The sequence below is a fragment of the Sebastes fasciatus genome, chromosome 21 (assembly GCF_043250625.1).
Source record: "Sebastes fasciatus isolate fSebFas1 chromosome 21, fSebFas1.pri, whole genome shotgun sequence".
Lineage (NCBI taxonomy): Eukaryota > Metazoa > Chordata > Actinopteri > Perciformes > Sebastidae > Sebastes > Sebastes fasciatus.
Window position 1 is genome coordinate 4981755 of NC_133815.1, and position 22025 is coordinate 5003779.

The 22025-nt window shown below is 40.7% G+C and overlaps 1 protein-coding gene across 3 annotated transcripts in view; it reads right to left on the bottom strand.

The window, feature by feature from the left end:
• cnksr2a (connector enhancer of kinase suppressor of Ras 2a) overlaps positions 1–22025 on the bottom strand; it is a 75928-nt gene that overhangs the window by 53089 nt on the left and 814 nt on the right. For all 3 annotated transcript variants that reach the window (XM_074622180.1, XM_074622179.1, XM_074622182.1), the window contains exons 1-3: positions 21765–22025; positions 5106–5269; positions 3530–3732 (exon numbers count right to left, since the gene is read on the bottom strand). The exon at positions 21765–22025 is cut by the window's right edge. In XM_074622180.1, coding sequence (XP_074478281.1) covers positions 3530–3732; positions 5106–5269; positions 21765–21828 — 431 coding nt within the window. In that variant the 5' untranslated portion in view covers positions 21829–22025. The remainder of the gene's footprint in view (positions 1–3529; positions 3733–5105; positions 5270–21764) is intronic.

Sequence of the window (22025 nt, forward strand, 5' to 3'; positions counted from 1 at the left end):
CACACACACACACACACACACACACACACACACACACACACACACAAAGACAAACACCATTAATTTTCTTCATTGTTCTAAAGACCCAGATATAAATACGGCCACAGCCTCTGGTGTATGCTGTATCTGTGGTGTGTGTGTGTGTGTGTGTGTGTGTGTGTGTGTGTGTGTGTGTGTGTGTGTGTGTGTGTGTGTGTGTGTGTGTGTGATTTGGGTCACCATTATTGAGGCTGTGTGCTATATATACGCAGGACCTGAGGCTACACAGACTGTTTGCTAACCGTCAGGCTCAAACCCTCAAACAACCCTCGGAAAACATTTAAAAGGCAATTTGGAGACCCAACAACTAAGTCAAATCTGAACACGCAGACAAGAAACACTTATTTTTAGATTCAGTGTGGCTTACACTTTCCGAGTATATCATTATATCTGATGTCCATCGAGAATTAACGCCCATACATCCGCTTGAAATCATAGAAAAAAGACGCTCCTTCTAACTCCCGAACTTGCCTAAGAATTATCACGTTTTTCAGTTTTCTTCAGTATAAAAGTAATTTAGTGATAGTTGTCTGTACTTTAACGAGTGAAATGCAAACAAAACCTGCTAATAGCTAATTCGGCATACTTTTTATAGTGCTAAATTGCCAAAATGTGAACAAATATAAGCAAAAGAAACGGGGGCTCTATCCGTTGTAGCTCATAGCTGACTCCTGGCTTCCTGTTTTCATCTCCCAAAACATGATGGGAACTGTAATTCCACAAATTAGAGCATGATTATCTTCCAAATATAAACAATTATAAGTGACAAAAAAACATTAATATGAACTTTAGGAACCACTGTGTATTCTATGTGTTTTATGTAATCTGAAAAGGAACTAGTTAAATAAATGTAGGGGAATAATAATAATTATATAAATGAATAAATAAATAAATAACATATGTATAAATTAATTATTTATTTATTTATTTGTTTGTTTGTTTGTTTATTTATTTAATTTTTTTGGGGGGGGTATGAAATGTAATGGAGTAGAAGTATAATATAAAAGTCAAGGCTACATTACTTGAGTAAATGTACATCAAATATCATCACATTATCAGTTTTGAGCCCGCTGGGTAGTATTGATCTCTGCCCTATCCCTGATATATTTATGACAAATGTAAAGTCTTCTCACTCACTACATTGGTTAAAAATACAAAAACTTAAAAGAACCACTACAGCATTTTTACGCTATCAGCAAAATACTTCACACATAGTCTCCAGTAGTCTCTGTGGCCAAGTTATTAATTCATAGCTAGGTGCTTTCAAAAGTGCATATAAAGAGGAAGTGGAGAGTTCAAAGTAACAAGAAATGCTGCGAATCTCAGTAATTGTGGAATGATAACATCACTTTTCTCCCAGACAGATGTAAAGCCCTTTGCAAATGGTGTTTGTCACCACGGGGGGAAGAGAAAAGTGTATATATAAGGACACATCGGAGTATCAGAGGCAGGGAAAAGATGATCTGTGCTCCTGTACCCACGATGCTATTTCATACATGAAAAGGTTGCCAAATGTCTTCTCAAGTCATTAGAGAGAAACTAGAATATGCTGTACATTTGCTGCCTGAGTGCTGAATTGATGTTGCACTTTTTCCTACATCCCTGAGAGGTCTAATAGCGAGCAATCAGGGGGAGATGAAAGCTCAGTTTTAACATGCTTTATGTTAACTTGCTGCTGGTGTAAAACCTCTAGGAAGGAGTCAGTTTGTGGGTATTAATACAAGACGGATTGTAGCCCAACATGCTTGGAAATCATAACCTTTTTCCACATCGTTAGGGTCCATTAGTGAATTCAACACCACGTAGCTCAAATACAGCTTGATTTACTCGCTATTGCCATTGCTATTCTTAGGCAGTAGAAATCAATTTTACAAGATGAAATTTCCTTGAAATAAAAGCTCTGGAGGGATTGTATGCATGTTAAATTTCCCGGTGTGCCCTCACACAGCTGGAAAATGTGCTTTTCTTCCCGTTTGTCATGTTGTAATATGCAGGATAAAACCATAAAAAGGAGCATTTGACAATGTCTGAACACATAGATATGTCTTAGAAATGGAAAAATAGGGAGCATGAAGCTCCGGCTCTGCTGAGTCTATCACTTTCTCAATGTCGCTTTGCCATTTACAGTTGCATCACCGTGAGTGGGTGAACGCGCGTGCGCTTGCATAAGTGTGTGTCAGTGCGTGCAGATGTGGGTGTGTGTCTGCAAAAGTGTGTGTTTGGTACAAAGTGCGTGGGCGGTTTCTATGGGTCTGCTCTGCTCGTGGACGTGGCTCTATATGCTTTTGTGTGTCTGGATGGCCAAAGGACAGATGTGGGTGAGCGGCATTTCAAGAAGCCGATGTCAAAGACCTTTTGGTTCTGTATCTGACGTGCGTGTCGTGTGCAGGAGATCGTGTCGAGTCATGAATAAATGAAGTGACAGAGAGGAGAAGAGAGTGAAGGGAGAGAGACAGAGAAACACGGTGAGAAAAAGGTCTGACATTATTCCTTTTGGAAAAACAACATATTTCTCAAAAGATGTCAACAACCAACAGCTGCAGGAGAGTTTGTTCTGCTTTGTTGGAGCTTTGAAAGAGAAAACAAACTTTTACAGGCGCCGGATCAACAGACTTCAACAGAGGAAAGATCTATAACTCTAGTTTCCACATGAAGCATTAAATACATCCTGCAAATAATGATTAATTTACTCTAATTGTTTGATTGATGGATTACTTGATTAGGCTATGAAATGTTAGAATGTATATACATGTCCACCAGGTCCGACGAGGACACTAGGGGGACGCGCTGCTCCACTCAACTGGCCGCTCAAGTGGTGACGTACCCTCTCGTGGAATGCACCTGATTGGTCCCTGGTTCTCTGCTCGCCGTTTCAAACAAGAAACAACATGGCGTCAACAATCTACCAAAATCTACTTCTGAAAACATTTTAAGCGAGAAATAGGTGATGCCACCGCTGTAAAAACCGACCCTCTGCGGCCTCTGACACTCCAGCCAAAAAATGACTCGCCACTTTTGGCTACATCTTAACTTGTCTTATCTTATCTTATCTCAAACAATTAATCAATGATAAAAAATAAAAAAATGTGCCTAAAGATTTATTAATTTCAGTCAATTATTTGATAGTTTCAGCTCTAAAATACATCTATGTAAATACAAAACTTGTTGTACTTACTAAAAGTCAGAGATATCAGGAATTTCAGTGAAAATATCTCCCACTTTGGTGAAAAGAACTACAGAAGTTTCAACAAACTGTTGTATCTGGCGTCACATTAATGAACCACTACATCTGGAAACACCTGTGTGGATGTGAAGGGCCTTTTTCAAAGAAGATATTTTGACATGTCACAGTAGGAAAAGCACATCAAATTGTCATTGTGTTATTAATCAAACCGGCACCTTTCCATATAAGAAGTAGTTATCCTGTTGACGTAATAAAAGTTAACTCATCAACAAAGAGAGAATCTCAGAGAACCTGTAAACACGTTACCTGTCCAGCCAGGCTAGCAGGCTCTTGGCGGCGGTGATGAGGTCGACCACGGAGGTCAGCAGATCGTTGGGGAGCCGCCGCGAAGACCTGCTCTCTGACTGGCTGCTGCGGCGGCGGCCGGAAATGAAGTTCTGCAGATTTTTGGCCGAGGCGCCGAGTTTGTGAGCGAGAGTCCTGACGCTCTCCGTCTCCAGACCTGAGTTCTGCACAAACGCACATAAAAACACAGAGACATAAACAAAGATTAGCTGAACCTCCAGACACCGAAACCACCATGAATACTAATCAGGATCTTATCTGTCAACATGTTTACCAGCTTTTCTTAAAGGAGTCTGGTGCATATTAATGACTCAAGTTGCATATTCGGTAGAGAGAAGGTCATCACACTGACTGTTGTTGTTTTAAACTCTTTCCTCGGTATGTATGTTTACATCCATCGGTATGCAGGACTTTTCTGAATTTTGTCAGACTATTGAACAACATACAATAACGACTAAACAAGAAAGGAGGCAATGCATCATAAATCACTTGTTCACACCCGAGGGTAATAACACTATAGTACATAGGAAGTACTTTTTCCGATTTGTCAAGTTGCATTCTTAAATTTGACTTGTGAGACTATTACTTTACCTCTCCAGGCCTTCATATCTCTCAGTTACTTTAGGGATTCTGGTATTGATTATGGCAAATTTGCATGCAATAAATACTTTTCAAATTTAAATTTAAAGATTACATGATGATGGTTGAACTACTTTGTATAAGCGCATCTTTAAACCCGTGTTCAACGGGTCGTAACTAATGAACACACACTCGATTGACTCGTAGAAACAATGATGACAATTAAATTCAATAAATATAGAAATCAAGCTCTTCATGGCACATTATCCACTTAGTTTATTTACTATCTGACAACCTGGTGGAGGACCCCGGTGTGAGCCCATTGAGGTCGGGTGCAGAGGTCTTCGCAGGTTAGTCACTCTCTGCAGGGTACTCAAGCTCCTTGGGATTACAGGATTTTACTGATGCCACAAGGAAGGCACCAAGACGGCTGTGGATGAAGCGGGGTGATCCTTGGACCACATAATCTACTTGGACACAAGCCAGCTGGGTGCTTGATCACCCTCGGCATAGTCGCCTGGACGAGCATGTCTGATGTGGAATGACCCGAAACACCTGATGACCCCAGGTTATATTACTGATGATGAGGCCAAGTTGCACTGAAAGGTGTGTATTAAAGTTGTCACAGAATAAGGAAATGTGAATATCTCAATTTTGACAATCATGTCAGATAAAACCTTGTAATTCCAAGGTAACATAACCCCAACACTTAACATTTCTTACCCTCGTAGAGCCATTTTGAACCATTCTTCTTAGTTTGTGTCAACTAGGAGAGGCAAGGACTTGATGCAGCACGTTGACAATTAACTTTGTGCAATCTATCACGTTGTGCATTCAAGCAGAACATGAATACATTAAGAGCTGCAGCAGTAAAGATGGTTAATGAGAGTTCAGTACTGCACTGAAGCTACAAAACAAACAAACACACACACACACACACACACACACACTGACTCACCAGAGCACAGAGCAAGTCGACGGCCTCCAGAATGAGCTCCTGGTGTCCGATGCGAGAGACTCCCAGCTCCTCCAGCTCGGCGTGGCTAATCCTCAGCAGCCTCTCGCCGCACACACCGCCGCGCTCAAACACACACACGTATTGCTGCAAGCAGTCGTCCAGACCTGGAGCAAACACACACACATTATTAGAGTTACTCACAACAAATAGAATCAGACATGTTCCAAAATGAGATCACGACCGCAGCGAAAATAAATCTTTTTCTTCTTCTTAGGGACCGAAAAACAAAACGTGATGTTTGTTGTTGATGAAATTGTTTCTTCTATCAAACACCTCTGAAGCCAGCACACAGTAAACCTGTACTATTCTGAGTTGGCACCACATTTTTCTATATTTTGCGATGAAGCATAAGTCATTCCGTCTATAATTTAATCCTAAAATCCATAACAGTTGAAAAATAAACATATTTCAACCCGTTTCAAATGATAATTAACGTGTTTCACGACATTTTGAGGAACAAGTGTTTAAGAAAAAGTCAGAATGCTGTTTTAGAATCAAGTAAATGCTGGAAACTATATATTTTTTTACATTGGAAAACACTTAACTGGCAGATTTTTTGCATGTGTTTCAAGAAAATAAGACTGTAAACCTTGTTTCACAGTGTTTTCAGTTCATAAAAGTTAATTGTAACATTTTAGTCGCCTAAAAAAGTCTTATTCAGTGTTTGGTTGTACTTAGCTCCACCCTCTCATGTCACTTCTGGTCTCGAGGCTTCAAAACAACAGTGCACAAACCAATGGGTGATGTCACAGTGACTACGTCCACTTCTTATATCTAATCTATGGTGGAGATACTCCGATTGGGGAGTGGTATATTCTAATGAGCCTGCATGTGACATAGGAAGGGGAGCCAGATCTGAACGGCTTGTTGAATCACATGTTTTCTGATCTACGCAGCCCACAAAAAACTGACTGAGTTGTCTTATGTCACAGTTTGTGGGTTGGTAAGCACTCCAGATACGTATGTGTATCTACACAAGCACTGAAAAGGTTTTTTTTTTTCATGATATGGCCCCTTTAAGGATTCAATTACAAACAGAAATTACTTAGGAAGCAAATCTTGCTGTAAAAAGTGAGGTTAGGAAGAGCTGACAAGCAAGCAAGGTCAAATAAGGTAATATAAACTATCTTTTATGGACTAGTCTTCTGAAATACTATTATACTGTTACACTTTGGCAACACTGTTTTATATCTACTATACGACCTATAATCCTATCTTTTTTTATAGCAATTATGAGAATACACATAGAAATGATGTGCCCTATGCACAGCAGGGGAATGTCACCCCAACGACATCGTCACCCTTCATGACCCGTCCACTGCGGAGACACTCTTCAACGCTCCCCGATCGATAATGAGACACATCTCTACTTTTAAATTATAGCTTTCGGGCTGCACTCCAGAAGCACTAATCAGCTTTTATTACCGTACTTTTCACCTGTGGTTTCCCTCTTCGGAGAGCACCCTACAGGGAGGACAGATTTCTTTCACTGCTAGACACATTTTTACTGCTGCTTATTCCGGGTTTGTGTCAGATAATACAACAGCTGCTGTGTCATGTTTTTTGAGATGTTTCAGCTTGTTTGCAGTTTTGTAGATTTCAGCCCGACGCTGCTTCGAAACCACAGTAGGCTTAGGTAAACGTATGAGATACAGCTTGTTTTGAGAGACACCTGAGTGCCACAAGGGGCATTTTAGGTCTTCTTTTGTTGTGTTTTCCTTTTTCTTTTTTACATAAGGCAGAAAATGTGAGTTGGAGACCTGTTCCACCATGCAATGAGGGTAGATAGAGAGAGGAAATAAAAACAGACACTAGCTGTTTCCCTCTAGATATCAACAATATTTGGACTTGTATCATGGTCAAACAGCTTTACAGCCCATAATTACTGAAGCTCTCAACATCACTTGAGAGGACGAGGCCAGTGTGTTTGCAAATTTAAGCTCATAATAACTGCAAATCATGTTTTTGCTGAACATTTTCAAATAGATGGTGAACAGATTTAGATCAGACAGTCCCAGACATCAACTGGTTTCCATTCATTTGCGTTAAATGTCGTCAATCTTACATTGTCATTGCATTGTTATTCAAAACTTCCATATAACAACAATGTATCTTTGGCAAAAACAAACTTGATGTACGCTACACTGTGATGGATTACATAACCAAAGCAGCCTTCAAGAGTCTGCTAATTGCTAATTAATTTTCACCGTGAATGGAAACAAATGAATGCAACAAGTCGTCCAAACTAAACAACAAAACTTGCTGTTCGTCATCGCCTTTAAAAAGTGATCCAAATTAGTGTTTTCTGATCTGGTTCCCCAACTGGAAGGACAACCGTTATCTGATCTGCCACCATCTGAGCAACTGAAGTTAGCATTTCACTTGTACATGGAAAAAAGGTGGGGCTGGAAGCTTGTTTACGTAAAGTGATTACCAAAGGACTAAAACCGCCGCAACTGGCGAGCTAACTGCTAACTCGCTTGCCAGCTCGGTCGGGTTTGCAATAGCTCCTGGATCTCAACACGATCTCATGGGAAGGCGTATAAATAGCACGGCATTACAAGGACATTTTGGTCTTTTCGTGTGTCATCTGTACGCCTCTTTTGAGAGTCATCTTTACGCCACGCAACAAAACTACAGTAACGGCTGCTGTTAGGTTTAGGCTACAAAACCACTTAGTTAGGTTTAGGAAAAATATCATGGTTGGGCTTAAAATAAGTCTGTAAACACAGTAAAACATAACAGAAATGTACAGAAACGACATAACACAAGTATGGAAAACACATTACAAATGTCACTAACTTCAAAATAACTCAAAACAACACTTTAGGACACGAACACCGGCCTCCTGGTTAAAAGTCCCATCTTTGTTGGACCCATCCACCTCCCCACCCGCCCACCATAAGCAGTCTTTATCAATTTTTATTCTACGTCACTGAGCATAGCATATTCACATGGATGTGTTTACATTGTAGTCAATACAGACTACATGGTGTACAAATGATATGACGAAAGCAAGAACGGCATTCTTATAGCATTCAAAAAGACTTGCGATTACCGTGTCATTCATAGGCCATTTAGTGCACCCGGGCTGATCTTTACTGTTTTGTTTACCTCCCCTTGACATTTTGCTCAGCACTGCACACTATAAAGAGGGGGGGGAAAAAGCTCCGCTTATCTTGGTTGCTAACAGGACAATAATTTCATACAGCTTGTACTAGGGCTGGGCGATATGGCCAAAATCTTCTATCACGATAAAGGTCATTTCATATCTTGATATATTAAAGCATGTTTTCTGGTAATTCAGTGAATATATCTAAATTAATAAATAAGTCTATATGACATAACCACATGGTAAAGACTATTTTTGTATGCTCCTATGTGAATTAAATACTTGAAAATGAAAAGTATAGTACTGGTACTATTTTCTAATTTTGAGAACTTAAGTGCAAAATGAACATAACAGTTTTAAATTAAATTATAGAGAGGAAAAAATATATAGACCTATATCACGATAGAAACAATTTAAAAAAACATTTATGATAGACATTTTTATATCGTTTTGATGACACATATCGTCATATTGCCCAGCCCTAGCTTGTACCATCGACTCCTGTCTCAAACTATTTCCTCTTTTGTGGAACGGTTAATGCTCAGGCAGAGGAGGGTTAAATAAAAGTGAATGGTGCAACACAACACAGCTAATAAGCTACCATAGCTTCCTCCATCTGGGGCTCTGCGTCCCCTCAGAGGTCAGCACTGTCAACACGACTTGCTGTTGGTTAATGGTGCAAATTCACGGGTCAAAGTTCACCAAAGCTGAACTCTAATTTACTCTCCAAAGGACCTCAAAGGAACTCTGTGGGCTACCTGTAACGAGAGTCAAGAGACTGGAACAAAAGAGGTAATGGATGGGTAATCAGGCAGCCACCCAGGTAAGACTTTACTCTCTGCTGGATTGTGTAACGTCTGTGTTGTGAGTGGGAAGGTCTCTCTAGATCTGCAAGTGCGTGAGCGTATAAGTGGGTGGCTGCGTGCTTTGTTAATGTGCACGAGTGTGTGTGTGTGCGTGTGTGTGTGTCGGTCTGGCCTGACCAGGTTTGCTGAGTCAAAGGAAAGCAGATCAAGACAGAGCGGCTCAGCTGCAGCCCCTGGCTCCCAAAACAATGAATGTATCCAGCATCTAACCTCTTAACAAACAGCCAACTGGCAAACACACGCACACACACACACACACACCTCTGAGGAATGAGCATTGATTTCCCCCGCTTCAAGTCCCCGCTTTATAATACACTCATCCATCATAACCACACTAACAAAGATGGGAGAAAAAAAAAAGAAGCAGGATGGGAAGAGAGGGAGAGAAAAAAAAAAGGGAGACGGAAAAGAGGAAAAGAAAAAAAGCTCATAAGCCAGCTGCTAAATTGCATGCAAACTATTTCACACACACACGTTCCATCTCTCATCAGCGACGAGCGAGCAGCATTTGTCGCTTTCTGCACCCTCCCGTCGCTTCCTCCCCCTCCGCAGCCTCTACATCTGAAGCACAAATGAAGCGTTCAGTCTCAAAATGCCACATATATCAAGTTAGGAGGGAAAAAAAAGACGCCAGAGTCTGAAATCCATCAAAATTTTAAAAAAAAACGTCATTTTATCTTGTTTAAAACATAAATAAACATCGCTTTTATGGTCTGCTTGCAATCAACTTTGAATATAAGGCATCATCTGTTCACCATTATCTCATTTTGGAAGGAAACTAGACAAATTGATCGCACTATCTGGACCCCCCAAGCACTTCAAGTCGATGAGCGATATCTCGGCTCACAGCTCCAGCTGACAAGCATGAAAGGACTTGATAAGAATAAAGACAGACATCAAACCGCTCAGATGTGATTTGTGTGGCTTCCAATTTTAATGATAAGGTCACTTGAGGTCAACTTTATAGGTTCGGGGAGCGACTGAAATATTTGACAAGAGAATACTCTACCTTGTGAGATATGTAGTATGTCTAATTTATGCTACCTCACACCTCTACTGCACAACGTTTCAGAATAAAATATCGCACTGTAGATAGGATATCCCCTTTAGAGACCATTTCACCAACAGTGCAGGGGGTTAAAAGTAGCTGGAATACCAAAGCACACCAAAAACGTACGATCATGATTAGGAAGATTGACACCTCTTTCATTTCTCTGCGTTAAGTATGGAGCTATAAGGCAGGAGGTGATTAGTGTAGCTTAGCTTAAAGACTGAAAGCAGGAGGATACAGCTATCCTGCTGCTGTCTAAAGTTCAGAAATCCGCCTGTAGCACCTTTAAAACTCACTTAATTACAAGCTGTATCTCATTAATATAAGTAAGAAGCCTATAGCAAGTTCACCATATCAACTTAAAGGGATCGTTTGGATGTTTTGAAGTGAGGTTGTATGAGGTACTTATCCATAGTCAGTGTATTACCTACAGTAGATGACGGTCGGCACACAGCCAGTTTGGAGAAGCAGACAGGAGTTACCGCACGGAAGCGAAGCAATGTCCTGCTGTGGACGGGGCCGGCAGCAAAATGTATTTTAGACAGCTAAAGAAGAATCGATATCAGTTTAAGTGTACGCTATGTTTAGAATATTTTCACAGATTTACCTTGCCGTGAGACAGACCTTTCCAACGGGGAACTGAAGCTGTTGTTTTCATCTATGTTCTCGCCAAAACCACCAGACTCCATTGAAAAAACCTGCAATCTTACCTCGCAGAACACGGTGGTTGCTGGTCTACCGCTGCCTCGATCAGGTAGTTTGTTTGTGTTATTGTGTGACTTTGGTGAATCCGAACTAACCAAAGTCACACAATAACATAAACAAACTAACCGATCGAGACAGCGGTGGACCAGCAACTCCCTTGTTCTACAAAGTAAAATTACTGTTTTTTTCAATGGCTTTGGCGACAGCATAGATAGCAGCTTCAGCTCCCCATCCGAAACATAGACTGTATAGCTTTCTCACGACAAGGTAAACTAGCGAAAATATTCTAAATATAGCGTACACTTAAACGGATATTGATTTTTTTAGGTGAGCCTTTTTTTAGGTGGCTAAATTACGTTTTGCTGCTGCCCCCTTCCACAGCAGTACATTACTGGGGGCGTGCCGACCATCATCTACTGTAGGTAATACACTGACTATGGATCAGTACCTCATACAACCCCACTGCAAAACACCTGAACTATCCCTTTAAAAGGTGATAACATGTGAGTTGTTGTTGTGTTCACAATGTGGCGGCCAAAAGAAACATTATCGCAGGTTTAACTACCCAACAGTATATAAATAATTAAAACTAGCTCCATCGTAACCAGCTACAATATTAAAATGCTGCGTACATGTTAATTAATCATTATAAATAATAAATAACCCAATAACATAATAGAACACTGTGAAAGGAGTACTACACCTTGCTGTTCATACCTCCATACTTACATGTTTCAGACAACTCTGCAATTTTACACTCTTTCAGTCAAACGCTGTACTGCTATTTTCGCTCAAGTAAGGCGTCTGAGCTCTCTCTTCCTCTCACAGCGTGCGTGTTAATGAGTGTTAATGGCGGCTGGTTCCTAATAGACGTGAAGCTGATTAAAACAATGTTGGCTCTCGCAGGCAAAGTGTTACTATAGCTGAGAGAGGCAGAGAGAGGCAGAGAAGCAGAAGGGGAGATGTACACTGTGTAGCAAAAGTTCACTGATAATCATCATCGCTTATCGCTGGCAGTGAGGGAGAGCGTGAATGCCCTGAATACTGATGAGTCAAATTGTGAGCGACATCAGCGAGCACACACACACACACACACACACACCCACGCAGAGTGAGATGGAAACTAAAACAGTGCTATACAGTTAATATACAGCATAATGGCTGCTGCTGTATGAGATTCACTCTCATACTGCAGCGGCTCACAAACTTTTTTGTCAAATAAATCCCCACTGCGCTGTCAGATGAACGCAATACCCCTTCATCAACACTGCCATTTATTTCACCATTTATCCATTACTTTCAGCTAAGGGTTTACAGGTTTTCATCCAATTTTTTTAGCTAATTATTTCAATTAGGGCTGCGACTAATGATTATTTTCATTGTTTATTAATCTGTTGATTTATTTCGACTAATTGATTAGTTGTTTGGTCTAAAAAATGTCTGAAAATGGTGAAAAATGTGATTCCCGAAGTCCAAGATGACGTCCTCAAATGTCTTGTTTTGTCCACAACTCAAAAATATTCAGTTTCCTGTCATTGAGGAATAAGCTAATCGATTAAACTATTTCCATTTCTCTAATGCTTTTAACTATTTAAACTAATTATCTTTTAGCAATCTACCATTTATTGACACTTTAAGCCAAGGGTCAGCAACCTGAGGCTCAGCCGAATGCGGCTCTTTAGCCTCTCTCCAGTGGCTCCCTGTGGCTTTGACAAAAAAATTATATGGATACGGTTATATTTTAATTTTCATTTATCATTGTTGTAGGCATAAAGTGATTCTTACATTCTCCAGTTGTATAAATGGGTGGGCTATACACCGAATACAAATTGCTTTAACATTTCAGTCAACTAAAATATGCCTCATAGCCTTCATACATCTACGACCCGGCACCTTATCCTCTAGTTTTGCCGAACCTCGATAGTGGAGGCTATAGTCTTGAGTTTCCCTAGCTTTACTAGCTATAGATTAAAGATGCCAAAAAAGAAAAGTCTCAGAGGAAATAGAGAATTGAATAGTACGTGGACAGATTTGTGGGATGCCACCCCGCCTTGTTAACTTGTCACCTTACTCTCCATCCCCTAGTTGCAGAGAGAGTGGAGGGGCAGAGGGGTTGTTTAGTTGAATATGTTCGTCTAGTCTGCCTGACTCATTGATCCTTTATCTGACTGAGGTTTGTGCAAGTTAGAATCTATGACCCCGACCACGGCTCTGAAATATCAGCAGCCTAACTGTGCTGTGTATTGATAAATCTAAGACGCTGTCCGTGGTGCTGAAGAAGCAGACGGATTTGTCATTGTGACTTTTTATCCCACTTCTGTTAGTTTCATCTTGGATCTATAATATTCTCTAAACTATATAACTAGGGGGGGATTTGTTAAAAATGAACAAATCACCTACAACTTTTAGTAGTTTCAACCGTTTATCTTTTAGCTAACTACCATTTATATAAATACTTTAGGTCACTGGTTCCCAACCTGGGGGTCCCGACACCCACTAGGGATCACCAAATCTTCATGGGGGGTTGCAAGGCCTTTTTGATTTTAGGGGTTTAAGACAACCTTGCTTTGTTTTTTTTTGTGTTTTTTTTAAATATACATACAATTGGCCTATTAAATTTCATTCATTTCTGTGGAGAAAAATTAAATGAAATTTTTAAATTTCTAAACAGTTTCAACTGTTTATCGATTACTTTAAGCTAACTATTTAAACTGTTAATCCATTACTTTTAGCTAACAGTTTTAACTATTTATCCATTACTTGGATTAAATGTTTAGCCTGTTCATTACTAACTGGTTTTCACACATTCTCAACACTTGTTGAGGTGTTACAGCTGACTCAATATGCATTTTGTTGTTGTTGTTTTTTTAATTCAAATCCTAATTTCTATTTTTTTTTAATTAGTCGCATCCCCTGACAACTGTTGACGCACTACCTGGGGGGCAAGACACCCGAGGTTGGAAAATCACTGTTCTACTGTAAATGCTAAAATATACCCGCTCACGTTTTTCTATAAATTGACCATCACATGCTCAGTGTGTCTGTGTGGGTTTGTTGTATAATGGTGTCTAATCTGTACGATCATGCCCTCATATCTCTGTATATACAGTACTGGATGTGCATGTGTGTGTATGTGTGTGTGTGTGAGAGAGATAGAGAGTTTTCATGTGTGCGCATGTGTTTGACTGGTACAGAAAAAGTGTGATTCATAGCTGACTCACACACTTAACTCCCACAGAGGCACACTTTTCACAACAGCAGGCGAGCCAAACTCCCACAAACACCCTCTCTCTCTCTGTCACACACACACACACACACACGCGTGCACGCGCACACACACACTCACATCTAATAAAACTAGATTTTGCGGTGACTTCTGGGATGTTCGAGAGTCCTATAAAAGATCTGGCCCTCCCTGTCGGGTTATGTGTCATCTGTTCCAAGCACTCTGAAGCTTCGGTAACAATAAAAATGTAGATGAGCGTTCACTGGGTTCCTGGGATTTGTAAATGCAGAGTGTTAGAAGCCCGCCGGCTATCAGAGGGGAGTTTATGGCCGGAAGGTTGCCAGTTTAAATCCCAGCTTGTCGTCTGGGGTGACTTTGCACGGGGGAAATTAAGCAAATTCTTCCATTAATAACTTGCTTTTGTCTGTATTTTCTTGCAGTTGCGGAGTGTAAATGCTGTTGTTTACGATACAGTAAGTGTTGCTCTCCTTACTTTTCTGGCTGACCTCAACTACAAGGCCGTCTGTCACATTAGTCTTATTCCAATTTAATTAGACAAGCTAAAAAACAAAAACAAAAAAGCCAAGGCCTCATGCATGAAAAGTCAGTAGAAGGAGGCAATCAAGGCAAGAATAATACTCCAGGCATCACTAAATCAAAGAAATGTTCGGCATTTTCTCCTTGGAAATTTGCATTAGTAAATGAAGGGTGCAGGTAATTGTAAATGTCTGCTCCCATCTGTTATTTATAACTGGAAAAATGTCCATTAAATTTGGACCGACGCCATGAGCACAAAAAGCTTGTAATGGAACAAAATTATTAAAATGCAGATAACTTCTTTGAGGTTAAATTACAGCCCAAATGGAGCTGGCTGGAGGTTTATGAAAACAAAGCAATGAATTTCAGAACAGCACAGACCAGATTGTTATAGCATGTTTTTTAACCCTGCAGGCAAAATAAATATATATATTTACAGTTGCTTTGGGCAATAACAACAACAGAAACAGATTCTTTTTCTTAACTGACAACACATTTTGTGTGCAGTTAAAGCAAACTGTGCAGTTCCTGAGTGTTTTAGCGTCCTCCCACATTGTTTTGGGATAACAACCATAGACTGTATATGGCAGGCTATAAAGATGGACGATGCGTCTCCACTTCCTCCCATTGAACAGAAGTGAAGCCAAAATATACCGGATACAGGAGCTGCCATCTTCAGATTTGGATGTAATTTGGAGTCTGCGCAGTAGCTATAGATGCCGCGGTCAATCATGACGTTGCATCAAATAACTAATTTAACCAGAACTTATCAGAAAACTGAACACTTGAACAAACATTAGCGTGATAAGAACTACCTAAAATGACAGAAACCATCTTTGTGAAAAATGTATTTGACGTGTACTTTGGCTCATGTCCCATCCACTAATACGGAGGAGGCAGGTTTTATGAGCTATACTGCAGCCAGCCACCAGGGGGCAATCGAGACGTTTTGGCTTCACTTTTGGGGAGCTGTCATGTTGTCCATCTTTATATACAGTCTACAGTTACAAGAGACAGAGGTAAACAAAAGCAAGCTACTAACATTAGCTCCATGAGTTTGGTGAAAGAGCTGTGGTCTCCAGCTGACTTTTTAATGTTTCAAGCAACTCTATAAAAAGGGATCTTAAACATTAATTTGATGGCTTCATACCTACATGCCATCATACTAAAAGGCGGAGGCTAAAACTAACAGGTCCCAGGCAAAAAGTTAGCTGATGGTCCATGTAGACGACATTTTGCATTTGTACTAAACTGAACACCCACACAGGTGTTTTCAGTTATACTGGCTGATTAGACCTCTGCTCAGGTTGAAGGTAGGTTGAGCTTTAATGGGAATTTATTAGTCACAAATCTCCATTTACCAATAACAATGATAAAGGTGTAATTTGTTCCGCCCTAATGGGTGCAACTAAGCTAACAGGAGACTCAGGAAGATGTCACTCAATTAGTCTGTACAGGCCCACATGGTCCAGAGCAGAGGGCTAATCAGCCAGATTAATTGAAAAGACCTGTGTGGATGTACAAAGCCTTTAAATAAAGCTCTAGTGTAAGTTCAGTCTAAATGCATCCCAGTGCATCTGCTCGGGAAAACAAAACACCCGCCGCAAACTGATGTTTGTATGTGTGTAAGTCTACGTATGTAAGTGTCTGAGCTTCACAAGCATCTACAGAGGACTTCAATTACCGCAGCGCCATTAGCAAAGAGAAACGCATATAAGTAACCATCTTTAAATTAAGAATCCTATGGGAACATTTTTAATCTAATTTATCTAATTTATGACATTATGGATCCGCCGGAGGAGTAGACTAGTACCGCATGCTTAATGCAAAGACTTCTATCAAGCACAAATCAACTGAGTGGAAATGGAAATAGCAGCTACAACGTTGTGACAGCACGTTTCACAAAACAAACGCTGCATAAAACACGACATAAAGTAACAATATGAAAAGGTAATTCACCGTGTTTGCCGACATGTTGCTGCGACGTCGGGTGTGTTTATGTCGGCGAACTAGGGCTGGATACATTTTCCGACTTGAACGGCTGTTCCATTGTACTTCTCCGTGTCGGAGGTTGTGTTTTTTCTGAGTTCCGAGTACAATGGATTGCAGCATTAGGCCTGTAGTTTATTTCCCATATAATGTGCCATTCACTCCTCTCACACATGCTCACTCATAAGTTCCTGCTGTCATTGTTTGGGGCTGTCAATCGTGTTATCAGCTGTTCTCATCAGCTGGTCACATCTATCCAACATGCCTACATTGTAAGTCTATCATTTTGCTGCTGTCTCATATTAAATAGGATTCTCTCTCTGCCTTTAGTGCGTTCATGCTGCTGTTACGCGCGCCCTTCCACCTCCCCATCAACGCCGAGTCTCTGCAGCTTCATCAGCTTCATCGTTTTATCAGCCTCATCATCGCCACCAGTGTCTGGACTCCACAGGGGGATTTATCTTGCTGCTGCTCAGGGCAGACGCCCCTCGATTACAAATCTCCCTGTAAAGTCTAAAGGCTTTCTGTCAAGACTTCATTATCACACATCATCTGATATAATAAACAATTATCTTTTCTTCATGTCTCTCCTGATTGAAATGTCAATTAACAGCATAATTGCATAGATTTGTCTCCAACAAGAAGCCTTTCTAAACCTCTTATCTCGACTCTAATAATTCTGCCTGTAAGTGCTGCAGTCGCATAGGGTTTAAAATAAGAAAACCATTAAACGCAACATTAATTGATGCATTTAAAAACGCTGCTACAGTATGTAAATGTCCTAACGCGGAGCTGCATCACGCTGGAGTGAGCTTTACAGGTCCGCCAGGACTCGTTGGCCTCTGAGTGACCGAAAAACCATATTCCCTTTGCGCACCACTTGTTTGCTCAGTAAATGCAGCAACAAACCACAGGCTTTTCTGATGCAACATGGCAAAACGTTTCAAGTAATCTAAATCCTCATGAGTCATGTCTACACCTTAAAGAGAAAAAGTCTAAAAGGATCAAGCCCACAGACCTAAAATCGTCTGATCCGTAAGGCTGCGATTATCTTCTCTCGTGGCATCACATCAGATGTGCTGTCAAGGCAAATTCACTGCTAATTTCCAAGTCTGCCGATCAAATCCACGCAAGGGAAATGAGGTACAAAATTGGCCCGGCCTCCGCGGGACGTGGGGCAGAATTCCCAGCATTCCCAGCAAGGTCTCATATTACCATTGAAGTGTACCACTCCCATATTGTTTTAGCCTCAGACGTGCCAATACAGCGCTGTCGCCAAGTCAACAAACCTTTTGCCCCCGAACGCCTGAGTGCATATGTGCATGTTATTGTATACACACACTCACAAATATAGTATATCATGTTTCCCCTCTGTCGCCACAGACACACCCGAGAGACCCAGCATGAACCGAATACCACACTAAAGCATGCCACGTGTGTTGTGTGTACGTTTGTGTGTGTGTGCAAGCGCAAATGTCCGAGGACCCGGGTGGAGCCTTCTGTTCAGAGCGGGTGTGTGTGTCTGTCAGCTGTTCTGCACAGACGGTCTGAGACGAACAACTCACCATACACCCACACACACACACACACAGGAGCACACACACAGGAGCACACATAAACACATGCCATATGCACATGACCAACCAATAACCCATCCAATGATGAGGCTCTGAGACACAGAACATCATGTAAATAAATCTTTGTCACGATTTTATCGAAGCGTGTGAGTCAATAAAAATCCCTGACCTGCTTTTTATGCAACAAACAGACAAGATGAATAACAATTATTTCTAATATTAGTTATTGTTATTAGTCATTTAATTTCTCAGTTTATGTGGCGAGTGGGACTTTGGCTCGGGCTGTGTTTTGTGATGATGCATCTTGGCGCTGCGTTCCAGTATGTGAAAGATGTCACTGATTGATCTGATGAGGGCGCTGTTAAAGGTCAAAAGGGCAAATTTAAAGGTCACGTTTGAAGGTCCAGCTTTTTATCAGCTTTTGTAGGAAGATGCATTCCGGTACAGTGTTTATAACATTACACTGGCGCTAAATTAAAGTCAAAATTTCAAACTTTAAAAGGTGTTTACTGCAAAAACAAATGGCCAAAATTTGCTGAAACATTTTTTTTTTATTGATATTATTATTTTTTTATTTATATAAAAATATTTTAATTTTAATTTTATTTATTTTTATATATATTTTTATATTTTTTTAATTGTAGAGAAAAAATTAAATAAATATAGGCCTAGCCTATATTGCGATAGAAACAATAGGAAACGGTAGAAAACATTTTTAATTTTTATATCGTTTTTATGATATATATCGTCATATTGCACAGCCCTAATTAGAGGTGTATATATATATATATATATATATATATATATATATATATAATGAAACGTTTTATATTCCTATTTTTTTATTCTTGAAAGAATTGTGGTATCCCAGTCAATTACAGTTTAGATTTTTCAGTATCTTATCATACTGTCTTTATTTTAAGGGCGTATTGCCGAATCTGTGTTAATAAAGAACATTTCTCTGAATTTGTAATCTTCGAAGACATTTTTTGACAATCATTAGCCAGTACATTCTAATTAAAAACTAATTTCTGGCTTGTAAATGATGAGTTTACAAACTTGTCACCATTGGCGTCCAGTGTAACAGCCTCCATTCTCCAAAAACGACTAACTTTTTACGACCACCTTTTTGGCTTGAGGTTGTCTGACACTTAAAAAAGAGATTTGGGGTGGAGTATTACTTTAATGATACAATCCCTAATTTTTGTTTTATCACCTAACAACGCCCGCAGATCCCATAAAATTCCCTTGAAACTCAACTGTGAACTATTTCAAAAACACCAACAGCTGGGAACTGGAAGGCGTATTCAGGATATGACGGCACTGTCGACTGCCAAGTATTTCTTCAAGCCCAAAATCATTTTACAAACTGGATAGAAAGTTCTGCGTGACCTTCACGTAGTGCCAAACAGGACATATATTACTTTTTTAATAGAACCAAAGTGTTGGCATCACAGCTAAAACTCAGCTATTAATTCAAACTAAATGAGGTTAGATAATAAATCTGATAAATGGATTGGTTTAACGTCAGAGATCGCTCTTTTGGAAGGTGTTTTTTGGGGAGGCCTGGGTGATATTGGCACTGCATGTTGAGCCAAAATGAGTTGTTACCAACATGTTGGCAACATATTGTGTGTTGCGCTTAAATAAGAGGTAAATGAACAAGCTATGGTTGGTGCAAAACATTGTTTCGAAAGGACTGACACCAAATCTCATTTTTATCCTTGATTATTAAGAACACTTTTATGATATCAAACTCTAGCGTGCCTATGTGGAAAATGCAATATGTCGTATTGTCATTATAACAAAGATGCAAACAGCAGTGAGGACCCTAGAGAGCACAATGTATCAGCAATAGCTATTTCTTTTTACTGTGTAAAAGACGTTTTCAATGTTCACACAGGCTCCTGGGTACAAACCTAATCAGCCTGACTGTTGAATTATGAATGACTGTAATCTGTAGTCTGATCACAGAAAGGTGTCACAAGCACTGTTGTAAACAAAACCCAATTACATTTTTGGGATAAATACTCATTTAGGATTTTCAGTGAGTTTTTAAGATTGTTTTCGTGCTCCTTATTCCCCAATCTCAGCTTGACAGCACTTAAGTAAGATGACATGAATTTACATCTTTAAGACTATTGTCAGTTTACGAGTAGAGAATTGAGCTCAATCTTGCTCTGTTAGTCCTCGTATGTTCATATCTCTCAGCCAGAGGCTGGGCCAGAGGGGTGGCACACTGGTGCTACCAGAGTAAAGCAGAAGTTATACTTTCCACGTCTGTGAGTACGCTAGGGTCTGCATGACGTAAATTTCGTCATCACAGGGTGTACTTGTAGGCTGTGGACGTCCATGTACCGCCAATTTGTTGAGAGAAGTCTGCGCAGCCGCTACGCTACAAGTAGCGTAACGATCTATTGCGCATCAGTGTCCTCCAAGTGGACAGTGTAAACAGAACTACTACGCATTTGTGGTGTCTGCAGCTGTCCATGTACGCATCCATTTGGGGGTATAACCAAGGCTTGAGAAGGTGGTAGGTGGTTGGCTTGTTACCTCTGTATGAGGCGACTTGTGGGAATGTCGATCAAAGAACTACAAAGAGACGCATAATGTCCACAAAGGGATGCAAGACAACAAACTGATGTGAAATGACCACAAAGTGATGCAAAACAATCGCAAAGAGACAAAATGCAATTACAAAGAGACAGAATGACCTCAAATCAACCACAAAGACATGCAAAATGACCACAAAGAGATGCAAAGAGACACAAAATGACTACAAACGATGCAGCCACATCACAAAGAAACGCAAGACTATCACACAGAGATGACAAATCACCACAAAGAGACACAAGACAGCCACAAAGAGATGCAAAACAACCACAAAGAGACACAAAACGACCACAAAGAGACACAAAACGACTACAAAGAAACGCAAAAGGACTACTGAGCCTAATAACCTGTCCGTTATTGCAAATGGCAGCTATTAACTGAGATGATTTCATGTTAGAATACTTGAAGTTGTTTATTTGGCATTCATTTATTACACTAAATACCCCCCCTCATTCAAGAGATCTAAGCTGTGAAGTTTGGCTGGGTTTCCTCCTGTCACTCACACATTACATCATCACCCACTGATCATCAGGTGCCAGGATGATGCATGGACACACACACACACACACACCTCCCACGCAGCATAACATCTTGCCAGCCTGCCTCTGTCTCCCCTGCATTACTGTTCATCAGTCATGATCACTCAGTGTGCATGTGTGTGCGTTTGTGAGTGTGCATGTGTGTGAGTGTGCATGTGTGTGTGCGTGATTGCTTGCGTGTGTGTGCGCGTGAGGGTGTGTGTGTGTGCGTCTGTTTGTGTGTGTGTGTCTTTATCTGCATCCAGGTGTGTCGTTTGACTATGAATTGATCATTTGCATACGGCATGTGTGTGTGTGTGTGTGTGTGTGTGTGTGTGTGTGTGTGTGTGTGTGTGTGTGTGTGTGTGTGTGTGTGTGCGCGCGCGTGTGTGTGTGTGTGTGTACCTTTCATCCAGTCCACCACCTGGCTGGTGCTCCATTTGCTCACCGGCTCCATCACAAGCGCCATCGAGGAAACTTTGCGCCGACTCTCCGTGGCGCGCAAACGGTGTCGTAAACCCCAAAACAAAGCTCTGTGAGACGGGTTACAGCTCCAACACCCCTCCCTCCTCCTCCCTGCGCAGCCAGGTGACTCCTCTTCACTCTCTCCCGGTCCGGTCCTCCCTCTCCCGGCTCAGCCCGGTGTCGTGTCCCGTTAACGCAGCG